General features: G+C 37.1%; 3 protein-coding genes across 3 annotated transcripts; all 3 read left to right on the top strand.

The window, feature by feature from the left end:
• The first annotated feature begins 933 nt into the window (after positions 1–933).
• Positions 934–7,151, top strand: LOC113737647 (uncharacterized). The gene is made up of 6 exons (XM_027264842.2): positions 934–1,291; positions 1,439–1,810; positions 1,926–2,144; positions 2,716–3,627; positions 3,720–6,345; positions 6,440–7,151. Exons 1-6 carry the CDS (start codon positions 934–936, stop codon positions 7,149–7,151), a joined length of 5,199 nt encoding a protein of 1,732 aa, XP_027120643.2.
• Positions 7,152–7,285: 134 nt separating this feature from the next.
• On the top strand, positions 7,286–9,771 carry LOC113737646 (replication protein A 70 kDa DNA-binding subunit B-like). The gene is made up of 9 exons (XM_027264841.2): positions 7,286–7,429; positions 7,525–7,970; positions 8,076–8,200; positions 8,298–8,376; positions 8,463–8,592; positions 8,685–8,836; positions 8,936–9,056; positions 9,191–9,416; positions 9,629–9,771. The coding sequence occupies exons 1-9, from the start codon at positions 7,286–7,288 to the stop codon at positions 9,769–9,771; spliced, it is 1,566 nt and encodes a 521-aa protein (XP_027120642.2).
• A 2,593-nt stretch (positions 9,772–12,364) lies between these two features.
• On the top strand, positions 12,365–14,403 carry LOC113737645 (replication protein A 70 kDa DNA-binding subunit B-like). Its single transcript, XM_027264840.1, has 9 exons — positions 12,365–12,511; positions 12,592–12,862; positions 12,950–13,046; positions 13,142–13,266; positions 13,383–13,461; positions 13,535–13,658; positions 13,761–13,921; positions 14,007–14,127; positions 14,215–14,403. The coding sequence occupies exons 1-9, from the start codon at positions 12,365–12,367 to the stop codon at positions 14,401–14,403; spliced, it is 1,314 nt and encodes a 437-aa protein (XP_027120641.1).
• Positions 14,404–18,270: the final 3,867 nt, after the last annotated feature.

Raw genomic sequence — 18,270 nt, 5'->3', positions numbered from 1 at the left:
TTGTTTGTTTGTGCCTGCATCAGTTGGTCGCTGTTTTTTTCGCCTTCCTGGTCATTTCACGCTTTACGCCTTTTCCCCAACATGCATGCCAACTTCACAATATGCATGCTTGCTTTATTGCTTTCCCTTGCTACGTTCTTGCAGTATAGATGCTGTCCATGCATGTTATTATCGTTTCGTTATATAACTTTTTATATTCTATTATTTACAAGAATGTGCGTTTGTTGTCTTCTTTAATTTTGACCCTGCTATGTTCTTTTGTACTTACTGTAATTTCCCGCAAATCCATTATATTTGGACTATTTCTTCTTAGCTCTTGGACTGTTCCTTCTTAGCTGTTTTAGTGAGATGGCTACAAATGCGCTGCGCTGAACGAATTACGTGGAAATTTCTTGCAGTGATATTTGCCCAATTAGGGATGCCTCTAATTTTTTACTCAGAACCCAATCTGTAAATCTTGAATTTGTCTTGTACCTTCAATTTAAATAGCCTTATCTGTACATTTCCTATCTTGGCCATTTATGGCTCATTCATCTCAGGTGAATACCACCTATCTTTGCTAATTGGTGTGTTCTCTTTTGCTGTCATAAACTTCGCAGTAAACCCTGCAATAGAGTAAAAAAGGTGCGGTTCCAACTGACCATTTTCTTCTAGGGGATACATCTTGAAGATTAGCTTCAGGATATAAAGATGAGTTATTTAATAGTCTATTACGTCAGACTGTGTATATAGTTGTCTTTGTTTAGTTATAGCTCCATTTTCATCGACTATGTATATGGCTGTTTTTCCCCCCTTCCTGGTTATTTCATACTTTAGAACCATGCGCGTTTGTCGTCTTCTTTAGTTTGGATTCTGCTATGTTCTTTTATACTTACTGTCGGTTCGCGCAAATTTATTATATTCAGCCTGTTCCTTCTTAGCTCTTTTAGTGAGATGGATAGAAATGCTCTGCGCCGCAAGCGTTACGCGGAAATGTCTTCCGATGATAAGGCTGCCCTTTCACGTCGGAGGCGTGAGGCCAGGCTTCGTAAGAAAAAGGAGAAACCATCGCGCTCTTATCTTCGTAAGGTCCCGTTCGGGCATGTTGAAACTGGTGTTTGTTTCTCTGATTTTGCTCCTGCTCGTAATGATAAGCTAGCAGGTGGTCACAATCAGATTGCTGATCATCATCCTGCTGCACCTAAAGAATCGTTGAACTATATGTCTACCGCTATAGCTACCTCGCTGTGCCTATCCAGTGGAGCTGCTTCCTCTTCCCCGCACTTAGTACAGTGTAATTTAGTTCCAGAAGGTATAAATGCCGTGGTCCTAGACTAGCAGTCTGCCCCGGAGCCATTTAGCTCTTTAATTGTTTTTCCCGTGTTGGCATCTTTTCCTGTCTTCGTTCTCTCTACACTTCTCTGAGACAAGTTAGGCCATCTATTTGTTCGCTTTGCAGCAATTCTCCTGGGTGGTACAGTTCACCCTAGCCAACATCAACCAGTTTGTAGTGCTACAAAGATGAAAGAGCAAGCCTTTTTCTCTCCTCATCATTCAACTACTGTTCAGCCTTCTGACCTGATCCATACCAATTTCCGGTCTGAAACATTGGATCACCCTTCAGATAGCATTGTTAGAAGCTCCAACCAGAATCAACAAACTCTTGATGCTCTTAATGAAAATGCCCGTATCACCTCTAACGCTGTTAAGACCTTAAACTTTCAGCCCCTTAGCTCTCTCAATTCAACGGCTTCAAATTTCCTTTCCAGAAACTGTGTTTCTTCTTCTGCTGCATTCAATCTTCCATCTATGAACATCTGTCACGGTACAGGTATTGCAGCACTTGGGAATCTTTTTCGCTATTTTCCTTTTCGCTCCTGATATCGTCATCTTTTGTCTGCTATTCCTATATATATAAGACCATCTATATCTCTGCATTGCTGCAGCTTCGTGCAGCAGCATAGTCCCCTGTAGGAAATGTTCTGCACAGAATCGTTCTCAGAAAAGAAAAAAGAACGACCTTCTCCCTTCCCATTATTTACCTCATAACCACTGTTCTAAGCAGAAGCATCTCTGTCATCTGTCTGCAGCAGCATCCCCCTTTTCACAAGCTACAGTTGCAGGCCTTAATGAAAATGAACAATCCTGCCGTCCTCCCGCTGAAGGTTTGACTAGCATCTTTAAACCTATTGATAGGTCAAATTTTAGATTCCTTACCTCTTCTGCTACTTCATCCTTAGACCACTTATGTGAGCATGATGTGTCTTCTCCTGTTACATTCGAAACTGACTCTTTTACACCTGCTCAGCCTATACGTATTATTCGTTCACTTTCCTAATTCTTTTTCCTTTCTTTCAGTGTTCAACCTCTATCTTTTAAAAAAAAATTAATTACCCCCATCTAAGACAATCCTGTGTGCTATTTCCAGCTTATTAGAATTCATGATTGTATAATTGTGGATGTCCTGTCACTTTAAGAGCAAACAGTTACTTTCTTAGAATAATACAACCGTTTGCCAGGCAACACAAACGGGACCAGCAAATCATCTGATTGTGCTGTTGCTCTTCCAGCTACTACAAGCGATCATTCAAACGTTATATTGACAAGGAGGAGGCAATCAGGTTGCCCTTTGTTTGTTTGTCTTATTTCTGAACTTTTTCCCCATATTCCCTTCATATTATACTTCTTTGAGCTTTCCTTATCAACATCGTTCCCATCACATAACCTAAACTGCAGGGCCAGTTACTAGATGCCGTCGCTCAAAAAAATCTAAGATTGATGAAATTCCTAAAGAATCTTTATTGCTGCCTGATGCTCCTGATTGTCAATATTGTGGAGCTAAAAGATTTCATTTGGAACCCCCTAGCTTTTGTTGTTCCCAAGGAGAAATTTCTATTGTTGCTCCTGCAATGCCTTATGCTCTAAAGCGTTTATTTATAGGAAATGATGAAGAATGCGAGCATTTTAGAAGATTGTCTCGTACTTATAACAATAACTTGTCCTTCACCTCATTTGCTGCAAAGTATGACCCAGAATTGACAAGGAATGCAATGGGAGTGTATACCTTTCGTGTTCAGGGACAGGTTTATCATTTTCTAAACAGTTTGTCACAGCCTGATCATAAGCCTTGTGGGATCCATCTCTACTTTTTTGATACCGATGAAGAATTGACCAAGCGAGTCGCTGCTTCTGATAAGTTACGTCAGAGCACTTTAAAGCTTCTGATGGACATACTTTCTCATAATCCTTATGCTAGATTCTTTAAGGATCTAAGGGATGTTCCAGATCTTGAAAAGCATAATATTGTGCTTAACTGTTTTCCTGGCCTTGACCAGCGTATCTATAATCTTCCTTCTACTTCTCAAGTTGCCGCTATATGGACTGAACATGATGATGAATCAGTCAATAAGCAAGCGCATATTCTCGTTTATAGCCACTCAAATGCTGCTCACAAGGTCCAGCATTATTATGCTTGTTATGACCCTTTGCAGTATCCTCTCTTATTTCCTCGTGGTGAATCTGGATGGCACCACGGAATTAAACGAGTCTATAAAAGAAAGCGAACTGATCATTCCTGTGATGAAGAGGTTATCATTGATCCCTCTTCTTTACAGGAACCAGCCCAACTTATGGATTTAGAAAAGAGAGGCAAGTACATCTCCTAGCTTTTATAATTTCCCAGTTCCACGATTATCAAAATAAACTTTTGTTTACATGTACCATTTTTTCATTTCCTATAGCTGCTGATCATGGAAAGAAGGATGAACATACTGTATCAGCTAGAGAGTATTACTGCTATAGGTTCCAGATAAGGAAAAATGATGAATCCATGCTATTGCATACTCTTAGATTGCTGCAGCAATTTTCTGTTGATTCCTATGTAAAAATTGAAACGTCTCGACTGGATTTTCAGCGCAAGAGGCAAAATGACGTTCGAACAGAAATCCTTGCAGGAGTATTGGATAGTGTTTCCATTGGTCAGAGTGAAGGCTCAAAAGTTGGTCGTAAAGTGATATTACCAGCTTCTTTTATCGGTGGGCCAAGAGATATGAGGCGGAGATATCTTGATGCAATGTCATTAGTACAAAAATATGGAAAGCCGGATATTTTTCTCACCATGACATGTAATCCAATGTGGAAAGAAATTCAAGATAATCTGCAATTTAAGGAAAAACCTCAAGATAGGCCAGATCTTTTGTCTAGAGTATTCAGGGCAAAATTTGAAATGCTCAAGGCTGAACTTTTAGACAGAAAAATTTTTGGAGAGGTCGCTGCATGCGTTTACGTTATTGAATTCCAGAAACGTGGCTTTCCTCATGCTCACTTGTTATTAATCTTGAGACCACAATTCAAGCTGCTTAATCCTGAGTCATACGATAGAATAGTTTCTGCTGAGCTCCCTGATCCTAAGCAGTTCCCTCATTTGTATTCTCTTGTTCTTAAGCACATGGTTCATGGACCTTGCGGGGAAATGGGCAGGAATAGCCCTTGTATGAAAAATGGTAGCTGTAAAAATCATTATCCAAAAAACTTCTGTGAACACACAACTCATGCCGAAGACAGCTATCCATACTATAGGAGAAGGGATAATGGCAGAAAGATAACTGTCCGCAGGTTTGAACTTGACAATAGATGGATCATTCCTTATAATCGTTATCTTTTAGCCTTGTTTGATTGCCACATGAATGTAGAAATCTGTTCTACTTTGAAGCTGGTTAAATATTTATACAAGTACGTCTTTAAAGGACACGATCTTATCAGTTTCAAAATTATATCTGATGATTCCCGTCCTGATGTCGATGAAATTAAAGAATTCCAGCAGGGAAGATGGATTTCACCTCCTGAGGCTTTTTGGCGCATCTTTGAATTTAGGCTAAACGAGATGACTCCAGCTGTCTATACTCTCCAAGTTCACCTACCTGGGCAGCAGCTTATCACTTTCAACAAAAACTCAGACCTTTTGCAGCTACTGAGGAAAATTGATTTCTCAAAGACCATGTTAACTGAGTTCTTCAAGATGAACAAAACAAATGCAAAGGCTGAAACGTTGAAGTGCTTTTATAGGGAATTTCCAGAACATTTTGTTTGGTCTTTTAAATTTAAAACTTGGACTGAGAGAAAGCGTAAAAAAGCCATTGGAAGGCTGGTCACGGTCAGCCCTCGTGAAGGAGAGAGATATTACCTTAGACTCCTGCTAACTCATGTTCGAGCACCTACGTCATTTGATGACCTGTTAACTATTAATGGCCAAAAAATGAATTGCTTTAGAGATGCTGCTTTGGCCCTTGGACTTTTACAGTCTGATACATATATACAAGAGACTCTTGAAGAAGCAGTTGTTTTCCAAATGCCATCCTCTTTGAGACTGTTATTTGCTACTATTCTTGTTCATTGTGCTCCAGCGGATCCTAAGTTTCTTTGGGACAAATTTCAGCTAGATCTCTCTGCAGATTACCAGCGATCCCAACATCTTTGTTTTTATACGGCTGAAGAAATTAGAAATAAAGTCCTACAGGAAATTAAAAGAATGGTCGAACAAATGGGTAAAAGCTTTGCTGACTACCACTTAGCTGTAAACACTTCAGCAGATGTTCACTCTGATCAGCTAACAAAGGAAATTGAATGTGAGAGGAATATTGAAGTTCTGGCAGAGGATCTTCTAATGCCTTTTAGATTGAATGTTGAACAACGGCATGCCTATGATTTAATTCTCCAGTCAGTTTTCTCTCCTGTTGGCCAAAGTTTTTTTATTGATGGCCCTGGAGGAACTGGCAAGACCTTCCTATATAGGTCTCTTCTAGCTACTTTGAGATCCCAAGGCCACATTGCCATTGCGGTTGCAACGTCAGGTGTCGCAGCCTCTATTCTTCCAGGAGGAAGAACAGCCCACTCTAGATTTAACATACCGTTAGATTTTTCTAGAAATAAAACCTGCCAGATTAGTAAACAGGGCAGTATTGCAAGATTACTTTTTCAATCAAGGTTAATCTTGTGGGACGAGGCTTCAATGGCCAAACGAGAAACTGTTGAAGCCTTTGATGGTTTGCTTAGAGATATAATGGACTGTGACGTTCCATTTGGAGGAAAAGTAGTTGTTTTCGGTGGCGATTTTCGTCAAACTTTGCCAGTTATCAGACAGGCTACAAAACTGGTTCTTATAGAATCTAGTCTTCCTAGCTCTCATTTGTGGTCTTCCATGCAAAAGCTCCAGCTGGTACAAAATATGCGAGCCATCTTAGATCCAGCATTCTCAGAACTCCTATTGAGAATCGGAGAAGGAAGAGAAGCTGTTGATAGGCATGGTGAAATAACTTTACCTTCTGAGATGGTCATTCCTTATACTGAAAAAGAAGAATCTTTGAACAGGTTAAAGAATTTTCGCTTCCAAGTCCTGCTTTTATCTGGTCATTCCTCTGTAGTTGAATATTTATATATTCTTACTCAGATTTCTTACAAACAGGTTGCTTCAATCTGTTTTTCCGGATTTAACTATGTATTCAAAAGATCCTTATGGTATGATCAATAGATGTGTCCTTGCTCCAAAAAATAGCTCAGTGGATGAAATAAATGACCTAATGATCAGAAGATTTCCGGGAAATCTTCATGTCTATGTCAGTTCTGATAGAACCGTTGATCCACGACATCAAGGAGACTATGAAGATTTCTTGAATTCTCAAAATCCAAAAGGCCTTCCTCCTCACAAGCTACTGCTCAAAGAAAATTGTCCAATCATGCTTATAAGAAACCTGAACCCTACAGAAGGATTGTGCAATGGTACACGACTCATTTGTAGAGAGCTGAGGCAGAATACTATCTGTGCAGAAATTGCTTTTGGTCAGCATCAAGGAAAGAGAATTTTCCTCCCTAAAATTCCTTTACAAGTGTCTGATGATGACAAAAATGGCCTGCCATTTATAAGAACACAGTTTCCTGTTCGTGTTTGTTTTGCCTTGACAATCAACAAATCCCAAGGCCAAACACTAGATTATGTTGGAATCTACCTTCGCGAACCAGTTTTTTCTCACGGCCAACTATATGTTGCTTTATCTAGAGTTAAAACTTCTGCAGCACTTAAAGTTCTTATTCTGCCTGGAACTTTTGATGGAATAAAAATAGATTGCAAGACTAGAAATGTAGTATTTCAGGAAATACTTCAGCTAACTGAACACTAGCACTGCATGTTACAGTTATTTAAAGTTAAGGTTTGTTCTCCATGATTATTATTTAGTTGTTATAATACCTGCAATGCAATTCTCTATTCATACTCACATTTGATAGATATTTCCTTTATTGTTTTCCATTCAGCATGGACAAGCTCTTATCCATAAAAGAAATTGTACCTGATATGCAAGACTGGTCATGCAAAGTTATTGTTCAGGAAAAACAGCAAGTTACCCAATCACTGTCGACACCAACAAAGAAGCAAAAATTTATTTTTGTTGATGCAGAGGTAAATAGATACAACCCCTGTATTTAAAATTTCTGTTGATATTCTATTCGTACTCACAACTGATTGATTCTTTAACATTTTTCTTTATGCAACAGGGATCAAAAGTTGAAGGCATTATTTTCAACCATGACATTGCTAGGGTCGGACCAATCTTGCAGGTCTACAAAAAATACAGAATAGCGAATGCTGTGGTTAGACCAATCCACCCAAAATATCAAACAGCTGAACTCACAATACAGTGGGTGCTCACTAGTAAAACTGTCATTGAAGAGGATGCTGATGACGAAGATATAATGCCTGTCAAATTTAACTGCACTCAATTCACAGACTTGGCACAGTACATGGATCATAAGGATAAATCTGTGGGTATGTATGTAGTGTATTACACATATATCATGAATTTCGGCTTAGAACAGCTTTTACAAGAACGTTTCCCTTTCACAGATGTCCTTGGAATTGTTATTGAAGCACAGGACAGCAGGATCATTAATAAAAATTTCAAAGAATCTGTTGTTCAGAAATTCGTCCTTGTCAATGAACAGTATCCTTCCCTTTCTACTGCTCTTCAAACTTTTACTTAGCTCCATTTTCATTGTTTTTTATATGTCTTATCTATCTTAACAGCTGCTTATTGTCTTCATTTTAGATCGCAAACTGTCATGCTTTCCATGTGGGATGATTTCATCAAGAATGAAGGCCAGCAGATATTATCTGACATACACAACTACCCTGTCATCATATGTCGCAGGCTGAAAGTTAGCAACTATAATGGTAATTCTGCATCTGTACATCTTCGTTTTAATTCCCATTTCCATGAAAAAACTAATACAGCAGCCTTGCCAACGTATCATCATTCTTAATCCTATAGGAGTTGCGCTGTCGACATGGTTTGATTCGGCGATCCTTGTTGACCCTCCTGTACAGGAAGCAAGAGAATTAAAGAACTGGTATTGAATAATTATTTATGTCATCTAACCAATTGATCATCTATAATCAATTGTTTCCATTACTATTTCCATCTCGTCTATCACAGGGCGATGAGAAATACCAACCTACTTGCAGCAATCATTGATGAAAAAAGCTATATTAAGTATAACCCTAACATGTCAGTGAAAGCAGATCAGAAAATCACTTTAATTTCAAATGTCAGACCATCACAGAAGGTTCAGCACTTTTTCCTCTAATCTGTCATTTGACTATCCATTTACATATTAACATATGAGTTAACACAGTGCCTTTCAATGTTGGCTTTTAGAATATATGGGTTAAAGCAAGGTTCTCTTTTCAGCACATATTCCAGAAATACTGGTATATGAGCTGTAAAAAATGCTGCCGGGGTACTGCTGCTGCAGATGGAGTTATTTTTATGTGTAATACATGCAAAGAAAAGCATCCTGCTCAGCCCAGGTAGTTACTTTAAAATACATTAGCGTATAAGTTCCGCTTGCTCATTATTGACCTTTTGCTTAATAGACATACCTCACTGAAATTTACATGCATCTATAGGTGTCGCTTTGATATCGATTTATGTGATCATACTGGTGCCATCACAGCTTCTGTGTTTGGAGAACAAGCAGAAAAGCTGCTAACCTTCACTGCTTTTGAAATAATGGACCATTTTAAGCAGGCATGTTCTCCTTTAAAAAAATGACTGTCAAATTATTATTATTTTCATTTAATTCTTATTGCAGTAGCCATCTTATTGTGCATATAATCCTTATTCATTTCCTTATTTTTTTCCTCCATGTTTTCTTTTCATAGAACATTGAACTCCCTCTTGAGGCTGTCCATAACGAGCTGGAGTCAAAGTGGTTTCTGGTGCACATAAAACCAGTGCAAACTCAAATGGCTGATGCAAAGCAGCGTTATACAATTATCTACTACTCTGAGGTTCTCGATACTAATGTTGTTCAATCGCCAACTCAATGCAAAAGTGATACTTTATTAATTGATCTCCAGGCTGACACTGCTACCACCAACACTTCAGGTATCGCCAACTGAGCAGTAACCTTGTACAGTACCAATCCATCAACAAAACCTTTATTACCTTCTCAAAGCAGAAATAATAGTTCACAAACACCAGTTCACCAGTTCAAAAAATCCTTTGTTCTTCTACCTATATTAAACAATTGAATAAATGTTTACTTATCATTGTTTCTTACTATTTTGCCTTTCTTAACAAAATTGATTTTACTACAGGATCTGCACCTGTTAAAGAAACCAAACCAGCTTCAAAGGCTAGACAATGTCTAACTGAAAAACTTGAGCTGTTAGCTGATGAAAGCAATAGTAGTTCCCACAGTGCCACTGAAAGCTCCAAGAAGAAGGCAAAGCTCATTTAGATTGTTGTTACTTATTTTTGTATTGATAACGACGAATAGTTAGCACTATTGGACGTTCTTATCAATTAGATTTTGTTCAGCACTCTGTTCTGCTGGAGAAGCCATGCTACCTATGCTTGATCCCTTTCTTTTGACCTTTATTTTATTTGGTATTTTATTTTGCCAAGGGAACTATGCTACCAGTGCTTGATTCCCTTTCTTGGAACTTACAGCTAAAATTAAAAAACTTTTGTGTCTTGTTCTGCTGATTTTCTGACTAGACATTTTACTGCCATTTACCTTTTTTCACCTATTCAATCTTTACATTTCAATTACATGCTCGTTGCTCTCTAGTTACAGCAGAACATAACAATCACAATTTTACTCTAAAGTTATCTAGTTCTCCATTAATTATTCAATAGATATAATGGATATACAATCAATTATAACGTATACTTGTCATTGCATGAGCATCCTCAGCTCCTAAGCTATTGATCCAACACAAACCTATTATATTTGTTGTACTGTAATAAACAGTCGTTACTTAGTAGTATAAATATATAAACCTGTTCCATCTTCCCCTCATTCTTTATATGTGCATGTATTTGCTTTCTTAACTTAACACATCAAAGAGCAGATTTCTCCCTGACTTCACCAACAGGTTTTTCCTACTAATGTCTTTTGTTATGCATTCATAGCTAAAACTTATACAACTACATTCACCAACTGCTATCAGTCATACATTTTTCACTTTTGCTTCTTAAACAATACAGCCTTCATGGCCGAAACATCTACTGTTTCTGTGGATTCGTCTCACATCACAGGCAATGCTCCACAAACATATTGCTTTTTTATCAGATGCAAGAACAGAGGACAGGTAATAATATTCGTCAGCATTCGAAAAACTTTCTTATGGTCTATTCTTCAATTTGTGTTTAAGCATGAGCTCCCTTTTTATGCAACATACAGCCTTTGCCTCTTGCATTTCAAATATTGCTCAGACAACATGATGACAACACGATCACGTTCAGACATGGATTGCACAGATGGACCATCTCAGTTAGAAATGACTGCTTTGAAGAAGGGTGGCTGGAATATTATCACCAGAACATTACCAAAGAACATGATATGTTGTTGCTTCGACATGCTGGAGATCTAATTTTTGATATTATTCATTTCTGTGAGCTGAAAAAACAAGTTTATCTCCGATGGACAGTTTCCCTACCAAATCTTTTGCATCAGCAAAGCAGTATAGGTTCACAAATTATATTTACCTTTGTAACTTAAAATTCTATATGTACCACTTAGTATATCTTACACTATCATCCTTTCGTCTTACCAGATCCTACCTTTTTATCGCTGCATCAACAAATTGTTTCCTCATCACTGAGCCCAGCTTTCTCTCAAGAATTGTCCAATTCAATCTGCTTTTATCAACCGTTCGACTCAGCATATCCAAGTTCCTTGGTAATGATATTTCCTGCCCAACATTTATAGACAGGTTTCATCCAGCAGAATAATATACCCTTCTTATAAACTTGCTTACATTTTCTTATGTCTAGAAACTCCCTCGGTTTGTTGATCACTTTCTAAATGGTGAGAGAACTCCAACCATAGTTCTAAAAACTGGCCACAAGATCACTGAAGTTGGAATAAAAGGCAACCGCCTCAAACGAAATTGGAGAAACTTTGTACTAGACCATCATCTACAGCATAATGACACCCTTGTCTTCGTTCCAGAATCAGAGACAAGTTTTGCTGTTGTAATCTTTGATAGTAATGGAGTTGAAAAGATTTGCCCTTGGTACAATATATTTTCGTTGTATTTTTATGGTGGACGAATATCCACTTACATATGTAATGCTCAATTAAATACATGATCAACTTATTGTTAACGTCAAAAAATTATTCTGCCAGGGAATATATTCCATTGCTGCAAAAACTTATTAGATTCCTGACAATGCAATGAACTATCTGAACCAAACATCACGCATGACCCAACACTGATCAGCCAAGCTTTTCTTTCTGCCTACAATATTCCCTTACTGTAGATTAAATTTGCAATATCTATTTGTATGTTGCAATACAATTTCATGCATTCAAATAGATTTCCTTTTTTTAATTAATTTAAATTATGGTATTTACTAATTCACTATGACAATTATAACGAATCCTGCACTTCATATATACAATTATGGCCCCTACTTATGTTCCTTTACATATGAGCATTACCGGCCACAGCCATCTTACTTTGCAGGTCTCTAAATTATTCGTTCACCTTATGCACTAATAAAAAGTTGCTCACTTTAAATGAAAAGTTCTGAAATAGAAACAGACAAAATACCACCACCCCAACAAATGTTTCTTCAGTACATACATTACAATGATGGCTTTCCAGCTCGACGCCTGACAATCTGCTTACTCGTTCTGTTTTCAACAGCTCAATCACCTTATTACTCACATTTTCATTACCTACCACGCCTCAAATCATTTACCATTTCTCTACTAGATATTCATGACATGCAACCAATAAATTACATTTAATTTCTTCTTCAAATATCGAGCACACTCACTCCTCTCTTCAATTTACATTCTCTTGCATCATACCCCAAAAATGAACCCTTCTAGCATGCCTTTGTCTGCTATTCATCCATCGTTGAAAGAGTGGGGAGTTATTGTCCAAGTAATTGAAGCAACTCATATTAAATATAACTCAACTCTTCAGCAACATTATCGAACATTTGTCCTAGCTGACACAGAGGTAATATATATCCAACCCTTCCTTTTACCTTCCTATCATCAAATTAAATTCTGATGCAATTTAATACTTGCTAATCACAGGGTACTACAATTCAAATGCATGTTCCTCATCACATTTTAGATCAAAGAACAGAATTGCTTGTCCCCTTTAAAAAATACTACATCTCTGGGGCTTTTGTTTCTCCTCCAAACCCTCATACTACCATCACTGAATATCCATTTCATTTCGTTGCTACCGAAGATACTTTAATTCAAGAAATTCCAGAGACTGGTCAGCCTTCTCTTCCTCTTCATTTCCAGCTACATTCATTCTCTGCATTTGCCGTAATTGCTGACACTGATGAGCTTATAAGTAATTTAACGCTCATACCATGCAATATATTTTCCGGCTCCCAAGAAATTTCTAGCATAGTCAATATATTTTTTAAAACTTTCTTAGATGTCATGGGAATTGTACTACATGCTTTACCTGTCAAAACTATCACCTCTGAGGGAACAACGTCCATTGCTCGAGACTATGTCATTGCCGATCAAGAGTAATAATCTTACCTGCTAATTCAATTTCTTATTCCATGCTTTATATATACAAATAAACTGTTCACAAAAACATTTATTCTTCCTGTGTTGCTAGCATGAGACCATTCATCCTAACTTTGAAGAATGACTTCGAAGAAAACAATGGTCCTGCAATTGCAGCTGCTGAGAACCATTTTCCAGTCATCATTGCCATAAGAATGAAAGTCACAACACAAAACTGTAACCAAATACCTACTATCTATTATTTAGAAAATGGCAACACATTTATTAGCAGAAAAACTATTCCGTTCTTCTTATGGTTGATTTTTTCTTCTTTTTTTCCGCTTAAATACCAGATCTTAGCCTTTCAACTCAAGATTCAACTACTATTTTGATAGCTCCAATTGTGCAACAGGCAACAGATCTGCATCGCTGGTCAGAATTTTTTAGACGCTCTACATCATTCCAATTATTCCATGCCAGCTTAACTTTTCCTTTCTTATTTTAGGTATCATTACAACGCAACTCAGCTAGCACAGATGGTCCATGATCACAGTTATGCTAATCCACGCATCCTTCTTGCTCCCCCTCATCACAATCAGATCCATGACATAGCCGCTCTACTTCACTTCGTAAAATTCTTATACTACCGTCCAATTTCACATCTAAACTTTTTTATTATATTTACTCATTACTATGTCCCATTTCCTCTTCCTAATTCTTTTATTTTATAGAAGCCAAAGACTGCATGGATAAAAGGTGTCGTCGAGCTTGATTCTAAACCTCAAAAATTAACCTATATAGCTTGTCCCAACTGTTACCAACCAGGTAGCTGTATAGATGAGCAAAAAATTATCTGCAAATACTGTCAAGCTAATATTGATCTCCAACCCAGGTACTTATACTTAAAAATAATGTGCACTGCTTATATTAATCAATCTAAATCTCCAATCACATATGCATTAGTTTATTGATTCCAGAGCTTGTATTTCAATTTGGATAACGGATTCAACTGGCACTCTATATCTTACTGCTATGGCATCTGAAGCCGAAAAGCTAGCTCAATTTTCTACCGCTGAGCTATACTATTTGCAATCAGAGGTAATTATCAATATTTTTTTATACAGCACTTGTTTTCCTCTCTTTTTTTCCCCAACTTATGTTTCTTTCTTACTTTATTCGCACCAGAACATAAATATGGCTCAGCACCTCCAAACAATTCTCCACGGAAAAATCATTATATGCTACGTCAAACCCTCAACTCCAAAGTTCAGAATGATGAGACTCTCAACTTATGAAATAATCACTTCCTACACTATGGATGAAGTTCATGACATTGACAACCTCAACATCAATAATCTCAGCATTAATAACTGAAGATCTGCTTATTATGTTTTTTAAATCATGCATTTTCCAATCAACAATGTACGCTCATTACTTGTAATATTTTTCCCTTATATCTTAAATATACTCTTCATTGCAGTTTTAGATTTCCAATTTCTTATTACTTTACACGGCAACATTGGGCATACTAATCTTAGAAATCCACACCGCGCTTACGCGCGGTGCACACCTCCTAGTATCTATAAAGTGGCAAATAAGCATACGGCAACTTTAGACATTCAGGGAGACATTGTGTAAGACACAACTAATATGTAACCAAAGAATTCTTTCCTTTTAATCATTAACCCATAATGCAATAAATTGACACATTTATTCAATTGAATAACAGCATATCAATTCATTAATTTTGAACAAAATCAAGTGCATGCATTACCCACAGCCAATAGTTTCCCAAGTGCATTACTGTACAACAATTTCATGCCATTCGTAAAGGCAAAAGGATGGGGAAACTACACATGCACTACTTTCACCTTTCTTGCCATGCTGCATTGCTCGTTAGTTATTCAATCTCATAGCCAATCATGAACATGACAATTAGTTATCCTAATTGCCAAGAAGCTTAAACCTGCGGACAACATAAACTTCACATCCCATGTTAATTTTAAAAATAAAATTAACACATAGCTTAATCCTTAAAGGTTCGTTTGATTCATGAGATGACACAGGATTGGATTATTCATCCTATATTATCCTATGTTTGGTTGCATTTTACACATAAAATGACACATCCCAACTAACGGAATTAATCCCCAATTTATGGGATAAAATAATCCCATGAGGGAGGTAGTATTAGTCATTCAGGGATGATAAAATTTTAGACTAACTATCCTTACAACAAATAATATAAATTTATACTCTTTTAATTATATAACCTTACCCTCACATAATAATATAACATGAATTGACTAATTTGCTCCTACTAATTAATTTAAAGTTTTTTGACTAATTTGCCCCTACTACCAACATAACAATATTTATACTAGTTTGCCCCTGCAAATGATACAAATTCATAATGAATATTATATAACCATACTCTCACATAATAATATGATAATAAACGGACTAATTTGCCCCTGCTAATTATATTAAAAATTTTAACTAATGCTCTTACTCATTATTTTATTTTTTTTTACAAATTTACCCCTATTAATTAATTTAAAATTTTTGACTAATTTACCCCTACTTACATTATAATACTCTCTCCGTCCCATTGAAAGTGTCATGCTTTCCTTTTTTGTCTGTCCCAAAATTAATGTCACTTACCATAATTGGCAATAAAACTTTCCCCCATTTCCATCTCATGCCCTTAAATATACCAGATTCTTTTTAAACTTTTGATGGGCCCCATAAAACTACAAGAGTTGCACTAATATGTGTGAGTCCCACAGCAAATGCAAACAATGGTCGTGCAAGGTACTTTCCAAAAAAACGGTTGGAGACATTTTCGAAGTACGGGTCCCACACATCTTGTCATCCCTTCATTTTCTTTCTGCCACTCAATGGAGTAATGCACAGAAGGGGTACTGCTGGAACTTAGACCAAAATGCGGCACTGTTGAAAATAAGCTCAAGACCCGAAGTGCAACAATCATTTCGGGACGGAGGGGGTAAAAGGACTATGTTGCCGTTGGACTAAATTGCCCTTACTAACATTATTTTCTTAACCAAATTCTATATAAACACATAACCTTATCAATTGGGCTTTGTAAATGAGGGTTTCAATAAGCTCAATCTTAGCCCAAAGAAAATCTTCTACATTGGTTTGAGTTTTACTCATTTCAAACTTTTAAATGGGTTGGATTTTATTCAATTTTACCCTAACTTACCCAAAATTCGACCTATTTTTTAATTGAATTTAACACTAACCCTAACTTACCCTAACTTATCTGTGACGACCCCACTTCTCCCTAAGGCGAACCAGAGGGTTGGCGGGTCACCTACCTAGCTCTCACCAGGACTCACGCAAAAAAAAAAAATCGACTAAACCCTTTCCTCGTATAACTTAAACCTAAACAGAACTCGTCACCCGAACAATCCAAACCTTTGAACGACCAAAATACTAAGAACACATTAACTTCAGAGATAACATTGCCATGGGACATCTGGACATTCACTCTTAAACACCTCTCCAACCAGATCAACACATAACTACAAATATACGTTACAAACCACAAAGTGAAATCAGAAAATACAAATTCGTTCATACAAGCCAAAGTTTAGGGTTTGCACTTTTCCAGCTTCAAGTGGCAACCCAAAACAAAAGATACATAGTCCAAATCATAACCACATTTACAAAAGTTAAAGGTAGACTTCAAGTCTCTCGGATGCCAAAACCTGTTCAGGAAAACAAATAACGTGGGGTGAGCTAAAGCTCAGTGGTGCCCCAAGCATGCAATCATATAAACAAGTAGAAAACCGTAATTTCAAACTAAATTCAACACGTAGGAAAGCGAATAACAGCACAGAGTTGGATACAGGGCTCTCAGGAGCCATTTTCCACGCACTTGATCAAAATTAACCGCAGTTGACCCTCCGTCAACTTTCACTATCTAAAGTCCATGTAGATTCTTGTTTTTTTTTTATCTTAACACGCTCCAACCAACTTACTCCCACCGGGCCCGTTCTTCTCACGAGAGAGTTTGGTAATACTCGAGTATACCTTTTTATAGACTAGTCGAGGGATTCACCCCACGACGTCACAACACGTGTCTACCAAGTCAGGATAAGAGGCCCTCCCACCCTAAGGTGTGGTACGTTCCCCTGCTTGGTGGTTTAGTTGACGAGTCCACTCTCCAGTCAATAATTGCAAAATTTTGGTACTGGAGTTAGGATAAGAGGCCCTCCCACCCTCAGGTGTGGTACATTCCCCCACTCAGTACTTAACTAGTGCGAGCAAGATATTCGAGAAAACATTTCAAATAATTCACCACTCGAAAGGGCTAATGCGATAAAGTACACACTGCCCACTTCGATGGATCAGGAAATCCACTTCCAATTATCACATAACAAGTCAAGAAAGCACGTTAACACATTAGTCATAGAACAAGCACGGACACTCACCAAAAGTGAAGCTCAAAAGTCAAGCTGGGAAATCGCAGTCCACGTCCTCGCTAAACCCTAGAAAACTAAGTTTTACTAAACAAACTCTTGGTTTATATACAAAAGATTATCTGGTATAAAACTAGTTTATTTTCTCGGAATAAATCAATAAATCTCTTAGAATTAAAGTTAGTAAAGTGATAAAATATTTCGTATGATTCCTTTAAAGCTGCTTTTCTTTCTAGAGGTGCAACTAAAACCAAACTAATTCAAACAAGTTTTCTGGCCGAACAAGTTTTCTATGCCTTTCATTTAAAATTATTAAAATCTAGTGTTTTTAACAATTTTCCTCTAAAACAACTAGCCATGGAATAATTTTACGAAAATTTTAAAGTTCGGGAGTTAATGCAATTATTTCTTAAAGGTAACAAAGCTAGTTTAAGTAAAGAAAAGAATTAACTAGTTAGCAAAGTTTTTTTTTTTAAAAGTCCCGACACTCAAATTTGAGCATTATCGTACTATACTCAATTTCTATAACTTGATATTAAGACGAAATATTTCCACAAAGCTTGATTTAAAAGTACTCGAATTCAAAAGACCAAAACGGACTTCACGGTTCCAGCTCATTTGCACATTGTATTCCAAGTCACCAATGTAGTAAAATCACAATCCAAACATCAATTTCACTAGGGCTTCATCAATCATTAGCCCTAGATCTCAACAGATTCAATTCCAATCAAAATTAAACAAAGGAAGTCCAAGATATCAAACGATTCCAAACCACAATTCATGGACCTTCCAA

Source organism: Coffea arabica, chromosome 3e (genome assembly GCF_036785885.1).
Source record: "Coffea arabica cultivar ET-39 chromosome 3e, Coffea Arabica ET-39 HiFi, whole genome shotgun sequence".
NCBI classification, from domain to species: Eukaryota; Viridiplantae; Streptophyta; class Magnoliopsida; order Gentianales; family Rubiaceae; genus Coffea; species Coffea arabica.
The sequence above is the reverse complement of the archived record's forward strand: the minus strand, read 5'-3'. Positions and strand labels throughout refer to the sequence as shown.